This window comes from Zootoca vivipara, chromosome 1, assembly GCF_965207765.1.
Source record: "Zootoca vivipara chromosome 1, rZooViv2.hap1.1, whole genome shotgun sequence".
Taxonomy (NCBI): Eukaryota; Metazoa; Chordata; class Lepidosauria; order Squamata; family Lacertidae; genus Zootoca; species Zootoca vivipara.
The window spans coordinates 130,555,295-130,572,281 of NC_142582.1; the positions used below are offsets into that span (position 1 = coordinate 130,555,295).

A 16,987-nucleotide genomic window follows, 5' to 3' on the forward strand; every position below is an offset into this window, starting at 1 on the left:
GTACCTTCCAAGTCTACAGTTCTACAACTACGACCAATGATAAGACAGTTTCTTACGCTCCCATTTTCACACAGACCTATGTTCCACCGCCTGAGGACATTGCCGTCCATTTTTTGTTTTTTGTTTTTAATGATCTTAGAAGCGGTGCTTCTCATTCATCAGCCTCTGCTACTCACGCCTCCGTTGGCATTCAACTTCATTTACGCAACTCAGAGTTTCCAGGGTTGAGGCTTGCAAACCTCCGCTGAGCCCCTGCCTTCCCACGCTCACCTCCGCGGGTCAGGGAAGGGGAATCTCCGAACGGCCAGCCGTTGCGGCACTGCATTTCCCTTCATCCCCGAGACCATTTAGCCGAGGGTCTCTGATGCAGATCTTCCTTCCTCTTCCCCACATCTCTGCCCCCACCCCCCAATCGCACCATCAGGTCTGGCCAGATACGCAGCTGCCTCAGCACGCAAGCCCCAGACGTCCCTCAGCTGTGGGGTATCCCGTTTCGTGCGGACGGAGGGCTGCGACCACCGGGTTCCCTGCGGCCACTAATGGCTTCTTAATTCTTCGCACGGCGGTTCTTGAGAGACAACAATCTAAATATCCACCAGTTGGTCTGGAGCAGATCCCTGAAGGGCCAGCTGTCATGGTAGGCCAACAGCCGTCTCTAATGCACACCCTGCCCCAACCACCACGAAGGGCGGCATTTGCCGATTCTCTCTGGCTCTCTATCGCTGTCTCTCTCAAATGCACGCACCCTCCTGCAAACTCTTCCCCTGTTTCAGGACTAGAGGAGTCCGTGCCTCATGAGAACATCAGAAGAGGTTGCTGTATCAGGCCAATGGACCATCAAAGTCCAGCGCTCTGGTCTCCCAGTGGCCAACCAGACGTCTGTGGGGGAACTCTCAACCAGGATTCGAACACAAGACCCCTCTTCCCCTTCTGCGGTTTTTCAGAAGCACTGATGCCTCCAAGGGTGGAGACAAAGCACAGCCATCCAGCCTAGTAGCCATAGATCAGGGGTCCCCAAACTTATCCGGCTTCAGGCCGGTTCCTCCGGCGCTGATCACGCAGCGGGCCGGAGGGTGGGGGAATGTGCTCCCATAGGCGCGCACACTCGCTTTTTCTGGCGCGGCACCGGAAATTGCTTCTGCGCATGTGCAGATGTCATTTCCGGTGCACTTCCAAGTCGGCGCGGCACCAGAAATAGCTTGTGTGTGTGTGTGTATGGGAGCAAGTTCCCCTGCCCTCCGGCCCGCACGTGCGCACAAGCTATTTCTGGCACCGCGCCGACCCGGAGATGGGCAACTGCACCGCGGTGCGCCGATAAGAGCAGCCGGCAGCAGGGGTTGCCGGGGGGCGCACAATTGGCGTGCACGGGCCACATCCGGCCCCCGGGCCTTAGTTTGGAGACCCCTGCCATAGATAGTCCTCTCCTCCCTGAATTTGTCCGATCCTCTTTCAAAGCCATCTAGGTTGGTCGCCATACCTGCCTCCTGGGAAAGTGAGTTCCACAGTTCCACTATGTGCTGTGGGGAAAAGTCCTGCTTTTTACCCATCTTAAATCTCCCAACCTTCAGCTTTCTGGGATGCCTGCGAGTTCTAGTGTTAGGAGAGAGGGAGAGAAACTTTCCTCTGCCCGTTTTCTCCACTCCACGTCCATCATTATTTGATTTCATATAATTATTTGATCAATTTATATTCCGCCCTTCATCAAAAGATCTCTGGGCGGTTCACACGAAGAAAATGCAAGAAGGAAGCAGAAATAAATGGCGAAAGCAAAACCAAGAGAGCAATATTTCCCCCTCCCACAAACACATTTAAAAGGCTGCGGAATAATAATCGGCCAAAGGCTCGTTAACGAAACTCCACTTACTGCATATGCTATTAATTCTGCTGCCTAAGAATCTGCAGTTTCAGAGACTGAGGTCTGGCGTAAGGAGATGCTCTCGGGAGCTTACCGTCTGGGTTGAAGGGGAGGTCTTCGTCCACACCGACAACCCGTCTCCTGTGGCTGAAAGGAGGGGGGTCTGGGAAGCTTTCGAGGATAACTTCGCCCTCCGGATAGTCTGGGAAAATGTCCGGGTCCGTTTCCGAAGCGTCACCCGTATCTTCTCCCTCCGGGGCTAGGCTGTCCCCGTCTCCACGCTGCCTCAGCAGAACGGCTGTGACGGCTTCAATCGGGCTCTCGTACACCGGCGGCAGGGACGGGGTCCTTGCGTTTTCTTCTAATACAGAAGGTGGCGTCAACTGCTCCGCCAGGTACAGGAGGGCCGAATCCAGTTCGGGGTACGGAGGGAGGCGGCTGGGTGCTGAGTAGAGCGAGGTGGGCTCCAGCTCAGAGTCCAGACTGGCACCCGAATGCCTTGGCTCGCTGTAGTCGACCTGCGCATCGGGGTTCGACGCGGCGCTGGGTCTGAGCGGCAGCTCGGTGGGCACCACAGGCAGGTACTCGAAATCGTCTTCGCTGTCGTCGTAGAAGGGATCTGCATAGTCGAGGTTGGGGTCAGGGTATTCCGGCTCCAGGAAGTTGTGGCCGGTGGAGCTGGTCTCGGGGAGTTCCGGGGGAGCAGCGGGGAGCCCGCCGAGTGTGGCAGGGACTACGTTGCCCAGCTGGGAGGCACTGCCAATGTGGAAGGCCCAGACACCAGGAATGCCCATGTTGCTCAGCCTAAAGGAAGAGGAAAGAACAGGGCTGAATTAACCGTTAGGACATCAAGGGACAATGGAGCGGGGAGCACCACAGAAATTTCCCATTGCCGGATTTTTAACCTCAGCCAATTGCTCAGTTGAACATTCGTTTTCTCAGTTGAAGGATGTTTAAAATCCCAACAGAGCAACTATGCAACAAGGCAGGCTGGGAGCCTTATCTCAAGTACAGAAGCAGGTGTGTTACATAAGATTAGTTTTGGGAATCTGATAATAGAATCAAAGAATTGTAGAGTCGGAAGGGGTCCCCAGTGGTCCTGTAGACCAACCCCCTGCAATGCAGGAATGTCAGGCATCTCAAAGACTTTGGAATTAGAACAAGTAGGAGAAAAAAAATCTCAAATACAAATAAAGTGGAAGTATACAAAAAGAAACACTATTTTCCATCTTACTGTAGGTTTTTCTTCATTTTGAAAAACAAAAAAATATATTTTATGGTTTATTATTGTGTATATTTTGAATGGGGACACGGGTGGCGCTGTGGTCTAATCCACTGAGCCTCTTGGGCTTGCCGATCAGAAGGTTAGCAGTTCGAATCCCCACGATGGGATGAGCTCCCGTCACTCTGTCCCAGCTCCTGCCAACCTAGCAGTTCAAAAGCACACCAGTGCAAGTAGACAAATAGGTGCCACTGCGGTGGTAAGGTAAACGGCGTTTCCGTGCGCTGTGGTTTCCGTCACGGTGTTCTGTTGCGCCAGAAGCAGTTTAGTCCTGCTGGCCACATGACCCAGAAAGCTGTCTGTGGACAAACGCCAGTTCCCTCAGCCTGAAAGCGAGATGAGCTCCGCAACCCCATAGTCACCTTTGACTGGACTTAACCATCCAGGGGTCCTTTACCCCTTTACCTATATTTTGAATCCCCTTCATGGATCACTGCCTTGTTGTGGCAAAGAGGCTTGAATAACTCAGAGAAGCTATAAGCTATGCCATGAAGGGCCACCCAAGACGGACAGGACACAGCCGAGAGTTTAGACTAAATGTGATCCACCTGGAGAAGGAACTGGCAAAGCACTCCAGTATTTTGCCAAGAAAACTCCATGGGCATAAAAAAGGAAAAGCTTTGAGAAGAAAGTGAGAGTTTCCAAGGCATGCGCTGGTTCATGGGGTCACGGAGAGTGGAACACGACTAAGACGACTAAACGACAACAACAAATATTTTGAATAAGATATATATATATACGGAGGCACCAAAATCTTTCCAGTGCTTAGGGCCTCTAGAGATCTTTCTCCAGCCCCAAGGAAGAAGGGTGAAAGCCCAATGGCTACTGATTGACAACCACCTTTTTCAAATAAAATAAAATAAACTTCAACATGAAGGGTGCGAATGCATGCAACAAGACCCTCCTGGAGCCCACTGCCCTCTCCTGCTGCTGCTGCTCCTCAGAAACTGGTATTCATATAGATTCATGGAACTGTAGAGATGGAAGGGACACTCAGGGGCCATCTAGCCCAACCCCCGCAATGCAGGAATCCCAGCTGAAAAATCCATGACAGTGGGCCATCCAGGAGCATACAGGCTTTTATTTGGCATTAGTTCAATACTCACGCTGTGCCTGAAGATTGGGGGGGGGGCAAAACCGAGAGGCAGCCTTACCCGCAGGGCTTACAGTGTAATAAAGCATGATTCGGAGGAAAGGGGGAGTTTATGACAACCGAGGAATTCCTTTGGGGCTCAGGACCAAGGCATCTCAGCGCGTGTAATTGCCTTGGCGTGATGACCGCCGACAAGCGAAAACAATGTGGTCCGGCTCCATCCCACACTGGCAGAGTCTGGATATCCGTGTCGGATGGGTAGCCCGGATCGTGTTACTAATTGCAAACAGCAGAAACAGCTCCACTGCAGAGGAAACGCCGGCATGGGAAGCAGTGATGGGTTGGCCACACGATCAAAGGACCAGGCCCTACCGAAGATCGCGGGGGAATTTGCTCTTCAGAGCCCAGCTTGGCAGAGCTCAGATTCTCTTGCTCCTTCAACCCCCAAGTAGCATCAAAAATATGCATGTACAGTAGACGCTCAGGTTGCGAACGTGATCCGCGCGGGGGGCACGTCCACAACCCACATCTGCGCATGCGCGGGTTGCAGTTTAGCGCACACGCAAAGCGTGATTTAGCACTTCTGTGCATGCGCGCGCCGAAACCCGGAAGTAACCCATTCCGGTACTTCTGGGTTCAGCGCGGAGCACAACCCGAAAAGATGCAGCCTGAAGCGGCCCTAACCCAAGGTATGGCAGTTGTTCCAAATAGTAACACCTGTCGTGGATGCTGCAGTTGAGATTCCTGCATTGCATGGGGCTGGACTAGATGACTCTTGGGGGTCCCTCTACGATTCTAGGAAGCTGCCATAGGAGGGTGCAGCAGCAGGTGCCACCCAGGTGGTGTCGACCCATGACAGGGTCTTTTCGGTGGTGGCTCCCCATTTGAGGAATGGCCAGGTGCTTCTCCTTTGTTATTAATTTCCAAGAAGGATTCTGAAAGATTCCTGTTCGCTCAGGGTTTGATGGCTGAAAGATGCTGTTGCTGGCAGCCTTGACCTTGTGAGCTTCTAAATTGTTTTCAGATGCTCTCAATTGTTCTTGCTTCTAAAATGTTTTCACTCATTTAGCTTTTATTTTAATTGCATGGCTTCGCTGCGTTCTTGTTGGCCTCCCCGGGGTCCCTCAGGAGGGAGGACGGGACAGAAACACGATAAATAAACAAGGCAATGTTCAGCTGCTGGAGGCAGTAAATGTCTCTGAACGCCAGTTTTTGGGAATCGCATTGGCCTGATCCAGCACAAGTATCCACATAGAGAGCTTCTCTCACGGTCTTATTTCAGGAATGTTTGGACTGCTTGGCTTTGACATACTGACTTGCGTATGTCATTATTATTTGGGCATTGTATATGTTGTCTAAGATTTCTTTTTGTGTGTGTGTATGTATAATTTTTATTACGTTTTCTATTTTACAATTTAAAATATTCATTAAACAACCTTAAAATGTCAGTGGCGTCCCTTATTCTCTTTCCATGGTTCAATTTGCATATCATAAATCCCTGCATATTTTACATGAATTAAACTATTCAGTATTCCATTATTACATCCATCAAAACTTGTTTACACTGTTGAATTTATCTTAATGCTACCAGCATTTTCAAGTGTACACAGTTTCCCCCCATATATTCAATAAACATAGAATCATAGAATCATAGAGTTGGAAGAGACCACAAGGGCCATCCAGTCCAACCCCCTGCCAAGCAGGAAACACCATCAAAGCATTCTTGACATATGCCTGTCATTTCCCAATCTTCTTTAAACATATGTTCTTCCTGTTCTCCTATTCTATATGTTAGGTCCACAAGCTGCGCATATTCCATCAGTTTAAGTTGCCACTCTTTTTTGGTTGGTACTTCGCTCATTTTCCATTTTTGGCCTAACGAAACATGGGCTACAGTAGTGGCATACATAAATAATCTTTTTTTACACCTGGGAATTTCCATCTGAATTATCCCCAACAAAAAGGACTCTGTTTTTTTTTGGGGGGGGGGAGTACTTTCAAACATTTTTTTCAATTCATTGTGGATTATTTCCCAATACTCTTTTACCCTTTTACAGGGTATATGTGGTATCCACCACATATATTATTATTTAAGATTTCATATAATGCAAGGTGTTGAAATGCTGGAACTTGGTTAGAGAGACCTAGAAGAATCAAAGAATCAGAGTTGGAAGGGACCCCAGGGTCATCTAGTCCAACCCCGGCAATGTAGTAATCTCAACTAAAATGTCCATGACAGGTGGCTGTCCCACCTCCCCAGCCAGCATGGCCAATGGGCCAGGATGATGGGAGTTGTAGTTTCAACATGTTGTTGGGCTCCCAGCTTCCAGCAGCCTCAGGCAGCCTGGCCAATGTTCAGGGAGGATGCTTGCTCATTCTAGCGACATCTGCAGGGCGCCACATTGGCTACTCTCGAGTAGCAGCTGTGCGCTCCAAAATAAATAAATAAATAAATAAATAAATAAATAATTTATTCCCCAGATTAAAAATACATTAAAACATCCGTCATAAAAAAAACTTCCCTAAACAGGGCTGCCTTCAGATGTCTTCTAAATGTCAGATAGTTGTTTATTTCCTTGACACCTGATAGGAGGGCGTTCCACAGGGCGGGTGCCACCACCAAGAAGGCCCTCTGCCTGGTTCCCTGTAACTCCGCTTCTCCGAGCTGGACCTCAGTGTCTGGGCTGAACAATGGGGGTGGAGACACTCCTTCAGGTATCCTGGGCCGAGGCCGTTTAGGGCTTTAGAGGTCAGCACCAACACTTTGAATTGTGCTCGGAAACGTACTGGGAGCCAATGTAGGTCTTTCAAGAGCGGTGTTCTGTGGTCTTGGCAGCCGTTCCCAGTCGCCAGTCCAGCTGCTGCATTCTGGATTAGTTGCATTTTCCGGGTCACCTTCAAAGGTAGCCCCACATAGAGCGCATTGCAGTAGTCCAAGCGGGAGATAACTAGAGCATGCACCACTCTGGCTAGACAGTCTGTGGGCAGGTAGGGTCTCAGCCTGCATCCCACATGGAGCTGGTAGACAACTGCTCTGGACACAGAATTGACCTGCGTCTCCATGGACAGCTGTGAGTCCAAAATTAGTCCCAGGCTGCGCACCTGGTCCTTCAGGAGCACAGATAGAGCACTACATCAGGAAAGAGTCTAAGGGAAGCTCTTGCACAGGCCCTGGGCAAGGAAGAACTGGTGAAAGGAAGAGAATTGAGAACTGATGGGTTTCCTATCTGGGTGGCGAATATGTGGCCAAGTATGGTAGATAAGACGCCTGCTTCTTGGGTGAAAAGCAATGACAAACCTAGACAGCATCTTAAAAAGCAGAGACATCACCTTGCCTACAAAGGTCCGTATAGTTAAAGCTATGGTTTTCCCAGTAGTGATGTATGGACATGAGAGCTGGACCATAAAGAAGGCTAATCGCCGAAGAATTGATGTTTTTGAATTATGGTGCTGGAGGAGACTCTTGAGAGTCCCATGGACTGCAAGAAGATCAAACCTATCCATTCTGAAGGAAATCAGCCCTGAGCGCTCACTGGAAGGACAGATCGTGAAGCTGAGGCTCCAATACTTTGGCCACCTCATGAGAAGAGAAGACTCCCTGGAAAAGACCCTGATGTTGAGAAAGATGGAGGGCACAAGGAGAAGGGGACGACAGAGGACGAGATGGTTGGACAGTGTTCTTGAAGCTACGAACATGAGTTTGACCAAACTGCGGGAGGCAGTGCAAGACAGGAGTGCCTGGCATGCTCTGGTCCATGGGGTCACGAAATGTTGGACACGACTAAACGACTGAACAACAAAATGGTAGATAAGATGCCAGGCTGGGAATGAGAGGAGGGCCAGGAAGGCAGAGATCGCGCACATTCTCCGCAACTTTCTTCCATGACAGTTGTGCAAAGCGGGCAGATTCCAAGCTGCAAAAATAGCTGGCAGGCTGCAGGTCCCCCAAGCATCTAGAAGCAAACAAGATCTCCCTTCACAGCCCCTGAATGCTCCTCCGAGGCCCCGGATATTCGCACATTCCTCTCCCCTTCCCTCATGTCAGCCAGCTCCAAGCCAGAGAACAGCTGGCATTTGATAACAGTGGGAAACGGAGACGGCAGCTGCGGTTTTACAGGCCCGGCTCCTCGAGTCGGTCACGTTTCAAGGAAATTTCTAAATACCCGCCTCCCATCCCAGTCCCAAAACTCCTTCTAACGCCAGCGGAGGCTGCTGGGAAGGATCGCTGCTGGGAATGTCCAGATCAGGGGTTTGGTAAGGGAAACATACCCTCAGACCTTTTACGAGGACCGGCTGTGCCATTAGGAAGCAGGTTTGAGAAAGGCAAGGAAAGGTCAATTGTTAAATTTACTGGCAGCCTTCTGCCCCTGTGAGGATACAGCACTGAACTAGGTGGGCCAGAAGGGTCCTTATGTTCTTACATTAGGATTCTTCGGCAGATACGTCATTATAGAATCACTAGTGTGTTCAGCCCGTTAAATAAACGGGCGCTAGAACACATGTGAGCGCTGCGCGGAGCACCAGATCGAGGAGCCGGTCTGCAGAGTCAGCGCCCAGCAACGCCGTGCTGGATTGAGGAGGCGATGCTCCGTGTGGCGTTGCTGGGCGCTGACTCTGCAGACTGGCTCCTCGATCCGGTGCTCCGCGCAGCGCTGATCAGCGCCGACCCGGCAGGCCGCCAGATCAAGGAAGTGGCCTGCCGGGTTGGCACCCAGCAGCGCTGCATGGAGCACCGGAAGGCAGGCAGGCAGGCGCTTGTTCTCTTGCCTGCCTGCATTCCCCACCGCCTGTCACACGAAGATCGGCGGGCGCTGCTTGCCAGGGCTTGTCAACCCCGGCAAACAGCGCCCGCCGATCTTCGGCTCTGTACCCCGATGCGCTACGGCTCGGGGAAGCAGGCAGGGAGACGGCAACAGCCCTGTCTCCCTGCCTGCTTCCCCAAGCCAAAGCGCGCGGGGGACGGAGCCGAATTGCGGCGCGGGGGGGGGCTTTTCGCTGTTTGCCTTCCCCGAGCTAAGGGGGAGGCAAACGGCGAAAAGCCCCCGCCACGCCGCAATTCGGCTCCGGGACTGGCTTGGCGGTGGCGGGAAGAAGGGGAGGAATTCCTCCCCTTCTTCCCGCCACCGCCAAGCCATTCCGTAGCGGGGGCTTTTCACCGTTTGCCTTCCCCCCAGGGGGAGGCAAACGGCAAAAAACCCCGCAGCGCCATACTTGGGTTCGGGGACTGGCTTGGCGGTGGTGGGAAGAAGGGGAGGAATTCCTCCCCTTCTTCCCGCCACCGCCAAGCCAGTCCCGGAGCCGAATTGCGGCGTGGCGGGGGCTTTTCGCCGTTTGCCTCCCCCTTAGCACGGGCAAGGCAAACGGCAAAAAGCCCCCGCCACGCCGCACTTCAGCTCGGGGACTGGCTTGGCGGCGGTGGGAAAAAGGGGAGGAATTCCTCCCCTTCTTCCCACCGCCGCCAAGCCAAAGCCGGCTTCCCTAGGCACCCGCTGCCGCTTCGGCTTCCTTGGGGAAGGCAAGCAGGCGGGCTGTCTGCCTGCTTGCGTTCGCCGAGGAAGCGCCGTGCGGCGGTTGGCGGTTGTCTCTGCCTCCAATCCCTCTGTTCCTGGGGCACATGTGCAGTAACCCAGGGACACACGGAAAACTTGGACGCAGGGACACAGGGACTTTATTATATAGGATAGAATTGTAGAGGTGGAAGAGGTGGAAGATCATCTAGTGCCAGGGTCGGCAAACTTTTTCAGCAGGGGGCCGGTCCACTGTCCTTCAGAGTCCTCCTCTCTGGAGGGCTTTGGAGAGGGGCTGGCAGCAACAAAGCCCGAATTGAGCCTGCTTACATTGGCGGCCGCTTGAGCGCTAAGGCTGCTGCTGCTGGCACCAACAAAGCCCAGCTCCTCCTCCTCGGCTCTAGGCAGGGCAAGGAGAAGCCAGGAGGAGGGGAGGAGGGAGGGAGGGAGGAGGCGCCGCTGAACATGCGCGCCGGGGCAGCCCAAACAATCAGATCCCCGGCGATCCCTGGACCGTCGGCGGGCCGGATCCAGAAGGCAACTGGGCCTTAGTTTGCCTACCCATGCAATAGTGCAACTCCCTGCAATGCAGGAATATGCAGCTGTTCCGTATGGGGATCGAACCTGCGGCCTTGGTGTTATGGAACCTGGCATTTCCCAGTCCGCCTCCCCTGCTCTTTAAGTCCACAACTGACATGGGGGGGGGAGTAGGTGCAGGGCTGGGCTGATTGCCAAATAGGAGACCCTCTGGCCTCCTTGCTTTTATACCTTTCCAATCTTAAAGGCACATGGCATCCTTCAGATTGGGCATCCAATGTAGACACAGTTTATAATAAAATAAAAAGAGGTAAAGGACCCCTGGACGGTTAACTCCAATCAAAGGCAACTATGGGGTTGCGCCGCTCATCTCACTTTCAGGCTGAAGGAGCCGGTGTTTGTCCACAGACGGCTTTCTGGGTCATGTGGCCAGCAGGACTAAACCGCTTATGGCACAACAGAACATTGTGACAGAGCGCATGGAAAGACCATTTACCTTCCCACCAGGTCATGTGGCCAGCAGGACTAAACCGCTTCTGATGCAACGGGACACTGTGGCGGAAGCCAGAGTGCACGGAAACGCCGTTTGCCGTTCCCACTGCAGTGGTACCTATTTATCTACTTGCACTGGTGTGCTTTCGAACTGCTAGGTTGGCAAGAGCTGGGGCAGAGCAACGGGTGCTCACTCCGTCGTGCGGATATGAAACACCAACCTTCCGATCGGCAAGCCCAGGAGGCTCAGTGGTTTAGACCACAGTGCCACCCGCGTTCACAGTTTGTCCCCAGTTTGTACCACATGGCAAGAACACATGCCACTCAACGGCAGGACGCCGTCAGTCAAAAGAGTGACCTTAGCAGGATGGCAACAACATCACCATCCGAGAAGGATGTTTTCCCACAGGTTTTCCACACAGTGCTGGCCTCTCTTTGAACCCAAATTTGGAAAGAGGGGCAGAACAGCAGATATCACCCAGCAGGCATGGCATTATCTAAGGAAACAGCCAGCTAACACAAAGCTTGCATGTGACATCTGAGACCAGATCCAAACACAACTCCGCTTTCTGATAAGGCAGGCTGGCATGCCTGTGTGGTGTCAGGAGTGCAAGAGGTTCAAAAACAAATCTAACCTTTTGGCTGTGCAGCTTTAAACACAAATAAACCAGAACTCTTCTCCAAATTCTGCACCCAGAAGTGTTGGATTCTGCAACCTGTAATGAGCTAGGCAAATGTGCATAATTTTGCAGACGTTTCATCATTTGTTTTGCATCTGTTGCAACATGGGGAAGCCTCGCTCCCTGGAAATGCGTTCAATGAAAGCAAAGTTCTGCGGAGGGCAGATTCCGCACCCAGTGCCAATTCCTTTGTTGGCAAACTGTGGTGGTTCCCAAACTGTGGACGACACCAAGTTATTCGCCTCCAAAGGGGACTCCTTTTTGGCAGAAAATGACTGGTTCCTTCCCCTCGGTGGGCAAGCAGCCCTGACCTAAAGGCCGGGTTCTCCCCTGGCATTTCCCTGCCAAAAACTTCAACAATATCAACATTTGGCACACACACCCGCAAACTGCAAAGGCAGAAGGAAATTTAGATGCCAGAAGCACACCAGTTACTTACTGGTAGAGGTTTTTGACGGACTGCTCACTGCTGGTGACGCTGTGGTACGGCCCTTCCCGGCGCTGATAGTCCCCTCTGCTGAAGCCAACTCTGGCCGGCAGCTCCAGGTGGACATTGTAGGATTCTTTGGGCCGCGTCCCAAAGAACTGGACCCCATCCTCAGGGTAGAGGAAGAGCGCATAGGCATCCGAATCGCTGTAGGCCAAGACTGCTTGGAAGGTGTTGCGCTGCAGAAGCAAAGTGCAGAGACCCAAAATTAATCCTATTCAGATCGAAGCAGAGTACGTACAGGCATCAGGTGTGGGGCAGGATGAGGCTCCCAGGGAAAAGCTAGGGGCATAAAGTGAGCTCCTAGAATCATAGAATCAAAGAGTTGGAAGAGACCACAAGGGCCATCCAGTCCAACCCCCTGCCAAGCAGGAAACACCATCAAAGCATTCCTGACAGATGGCTGTCAAGCCTCCGCTTAAAGACCTCCAAAGGAGGAGACTCCACCACACTCCTTGGTAGCAAATTCCACTGCCGAACAGCTCTTACTGTCAGGAAGTTCTTCCTAATGTTTAGGTGGAATCTTCTTTCTTGTAGTTTGAATCCATTGCTCCATGTCTGCTTCTCTGGAGCAGCAGAAAACAACCTTTCTCCCTCCTCTTTATGACATCCTTTTATATATTTGAACATGGCTATCATATCACCCCTTAACCTTCTCTTCTCCAGGCTAAACATACCCAGCTCCATAAGCCGTTCCTCATAAGACACTGTTTCCATGCCTTTGACCATTTTGGTTGCCCTCTTCTGGACACATTCCAGCTCGTCAGTATCCTTCTTGAACTGTGGTGCCCAGAACTGGACACAGCACTCCAGGTGAGGTCTGACCAGAGCAGAATACAGTGGTACTATTACTTCCCTTGATCTAGATGCTATACTCCTATTGATGCAGCCCAGAATTGCATTGGCTTTTTTGGTTCTTCCTTCCCACACAGAGCTGTCTGCCCGCGCCAAACAGTTGATGAGAGCTGGCAGGAAAGCCCCCCCCCCTTGGGGATGTGGGATGCTGGCTTTGAAGTCTGTTTGCAGGAAGCAGTTGGGGATTCAAAGCCACTTTCTGCAAACAGGGCATATTCCCCCTGCAGAGGCCTGGAGCCGGTTGCGCGCCTGCTCATTTGCAAAACTGACGCTGGACATCTCAAAATTGGGCATTAAAAGAAATAGATTGCTTCCTGCATTGCAAGGGCCTTGGGGCGCTTGGGAGCCCTTCCAACTTCATAGTTCTATGAATCTAATTCTGCACCAGATACAGAACCCAGCAGTGGCATGGCCCTAGATTATCAGATCAAGGGAGGGGGCAGCTTTGTTGCACAACTCCAGTTAAGGAGTAAAGGTCTGCCTGGGCAGATTCCATCTCTTCCGCTCCTCCTTTCCCAGAAGGCTGCTGCTCAAAACACCCTGTAAAACTGCCCTGTTTGGTATCATTCAACTCTCCTCCCTCCTGTCTTATCTCCCTGCCTTTTAATCTTGACTCAGCTGCAAGGAAGGGAAATACATCCATTTTCCTGCATTGGATTATCTCCCCCTTGGGAGCTGCAAGAGAGATTCCAATTTTCACCTAGCTCAAGAGACGCAATCGTCGTTTCCCAAAAAAGGGAGAAGTTGTGGATTCAAGCTTGCTTGGAAACAGGCCCTCGGACTCAGCCCAAGCGCCTGGGTGGAGGCTGGTCTTGAAAACCAATGAGGACAACACAAAACTCTGCACATGCTCAGAGGGACTTCTTCCTTGTCCTTAAATCTTCTCCTTCTCCTCCACACACACATTTTCCAAGAGGGATTTCCTTCCCTTTCCCTGTGGGCCTCTCTGGTCTTTTTTGGGCTCCATCCTTTCCATTTCCTTATATGCCCTATATCGCTTTAGATCAGGCTCTGCCAACCGGCAGGTTGAATTCACCCTTTAAACTACGGCCCTTGATAGTTGTGCCAAACTTAGTAGAGAAAAAACCCTGCGTGGCAGAACATCTCTCCCACAGTATTTCAGAAGCGTAAGGATTTCCTCTCCTTGACTATTAGACCGGCACTGTATCCTGTATCCTTTTGGGGCGCCTCCTTTAGACCTTCCTCTTTCAACAATCCTTTGAAGCCGAGATCTTTCCCACCCAGCAATCATTTTAAAGATGCTTTTAAGATGCGTTCTCATTTGTCGGTTGCTGCCCTGGGCTCCTTTTGGAGGAAGAACAGGATATGCATTTTACTCTGTATGTAAGCAACAATTTGTTTCTTTTAAGTATTTATAAGCCGTCCTTCACCCATAAGGAGAGGCTGCTGGATGAAGCCAATAGCCCAGGCACCCCAAAACTCGGCCCTCCAGCTGTTTTGGGACTACAACTCCCATCATCCCTAGCTAACAGGACCAGTGGTCAGGAATGATGGGAATTGTAGTCCCAAAACAGCTGGAGGGCCGAGTTTGGGGGTGCCTGCAATAGCCCATCTAGACCAGCATCCTGTTCTCACAGTGGCAGACCAGATGCTGTGGGGAACCCGCAAGCAGGATCCGAGCACTAGGGCAACTCTCCTCTCTTGTGGTTTCCAGCGACTGGGATCCAGAGGCAATGTGGTCTCCAACCATGGAGACAGGGCAAAACATCATGGCTAGTAGCCATGAACCTACCCGGACCCTTGGATCATCTTCTGAGGCCCTTCTGCTTCGTGTGCCTCCTCCTCAAGAGGTCCGGAGGGTGGCAACACGAGAACGGGGCCTTCTCTACAGTGGCTCCCCGTCTGTGGGATGCTCTCGCCAGGGAAGATCGCCTGGTGCCTTCATTATACACCTTTAGGTGCCTGGCAAAAACATTCCTTTTTAACCAGGCTTTTGCTTGATCTGATTGACACCCTATGCCCTTTTAAAATGTGGGGTTTTTTGGGGAGGTTTATTATTGAGTTGTTGTTTTATTTTTATTAGGTATTGCATCAGCCAATGGCAGAAAACCATGGCGAGAAAAGCCACTGCTTTAGGTCTGTCACCCACCCAACTCTATTGCCTGGGATATGAAGGTGCCCTAAAGACCTTAAAGCAAAGACTTTGGGATAATTCACACAGTGATCTACGACATCAATCACTTGCGATCTGCAGTCCATTGGCAGTAGGAGTACAATATGGGCATGTCTTTAAGCCAGCAGCCTATATTCAAAACTTGACAGTGCCAAACTACCGAAGGCTGTTCACAAAAGCAAGACTGAATGTTTTCCCCTCTGCAGTGCTGGAGGGCAGGATGAGAGGAGTACCCTACCAGGAAAGACTGTGCTCGTGCACCCATGATGCAGATTCTATAAAACACATTGTGCTGCACTGTGGGAAGTTTGAGCAAGCTAGGGCTGAAGTGATTTCACCCCTGCTAGCCTTGCTCCCAGGAAAATCAGAGGATTTCTATATCAGGTTCCTATTGGAAGACCGGTCAAATTCCGAATTTGAGTAAGATGTCTGAGTGGTTTGAGGGCGGGGTGTCCCAGCTGTGTATCGCTTGGTAACGAATTGATGGGTCTATGGACCGTAATAAAGATTGTTGTTGTTGTTTATTAGGTATTGTGAGGGGAAAAGAGTACAGAGATCCCCCTCCCATCTTGAGAAGCAGCTCTTCCACCAGCAGTAGCGTCAGTGGGGAGGGGGAAGAGTCCAGTGAGGAAGGAGGAAGAAGGAGACAGGGCTCTGGCAGCATAGGAGAGCCCCTGCTGCACGTGGGACAGGAAGAGAGAGGGTGGGAAGAGGGGGAGAAGGCAAACATGGAAAGGAGACCCTTTTTCCCTCCGGTTCCAGAATTACACAGGAGGAAACGCGGGAGGAGATTTGGGGTGCCCCGACTCTTATGTTGGAAGAAAACGCGGGAAGCGCCATTCCAGGGTTCTGGGTCAGACTGAGAACATGTATCCTGTACAGCTCTAGCACTGTAAATAGCCTGCACTCAATAAAAGCATGAAAAGGCAAAGGTGTGGAGAGTCAAAATAAAAAAATTCCTTCAGTAGCACCTTAAAGACCAACTAAGTTCATATTTTGGTATGAGCTTTCGTGTGCATGCACACTTCTTCAGAGTCGTTACTTTAGAGTAGTCGCAACGCACCTCCTGTGACAGGTATTTTGTGGTTTTATATCTTGATTTTATTCTGTGAACAGCCCTGGAACCCCTGAGACCCCCGGGTATAGGGCGGTATAATAATAATAATAATAATAATAATAATAATAATAATAATAATAATAATAATAATAATAATAGTTGTTGTTGTTTAGTCGTTTAGTCGTGTCCGACTCTTCGTGTCCGACTCTGCCTGGCGTGTTATGGTCCATGGGGTCACGAAGAGTCGGACACGACTAAACGACTAAACAACAAAATAATAATAATAATAATAATAATAATAATAATAATAATAATATGGGAAAGAAGAGACTGAGAGCAGACACAATGGCCATCTTCAAATAGCTAAAGGGCTGCCACACAGAGGATGGAGCAAGCTTGCTTTCTGCTGCTCCAGAGAGGAGGACCCGAACCAAGGGATTCAAGTTACAGGAAATGAGATTCCGACTCAACATCAGAAGAACCCTTCCCAGGCCGTACTTTTCCATGACACAGCCCTGCGCCTTCACTGAGTGTTTTTTAGGTGCCTTTGAACTGCAAGAGCCTCCTACGCGCAAAGGATGCGGGTGGCGCTGGGGTCTAAACCACTGAGCCTCTTGGGCTTGCCGATCGGGAGGTCGGCAGTTCAAATCCCCGCGATGGGATGAGCTCCCATTGCTCTGTCCCAGCTCCTGCGAACCTAGCAGTTCGAAAACACACTAGTGCAAGTAGATAAATAGGTACCACTGCGGCAGGAAGGTCAACGGCGTTTCCGTGCACTCTGGTTTCTGTCACGGTGTCCCATTGCGCCAGAAGCGGTTTAGTCCTGCTGGCCACATGACCCAGAAAGCTGTCTGTGGACAAATGCTCCCTTGGCCTGAATATGAGATGAGCGCCACAACCCCAGAGTCGCCTTTGACTGGACTTAACCGTCCAGGGGTCCTTTACCATTACTTTTTAACCTATGCACAAAAGGTAATGAGTCACACCTTTGACCCCACCTGCTTGTGC

General features: G+C 51.1%; 1 protein-coding gene across 1 annotated transcript in view; it reads right to left on the reverse strand.

Annotated features, from left to right (window-relative positions):
- The window catches only part of NID2 (nidogen 2), a 61,431-nt gene that overhangs the window by 35,634 nt on the left and 8,810 nt on the right, over positions 1–16,987 (reverse strand). Inside the window, 2 exon segments of the mRNA XM_060270836.2 lie at positions 1,950–2,659; positions 11,886–12,112. Of these exon segments, the coding sequence (XP_060126819.2) occupies positions 1,950–2,659; positions 11,886–12,112 (937 nt within the window).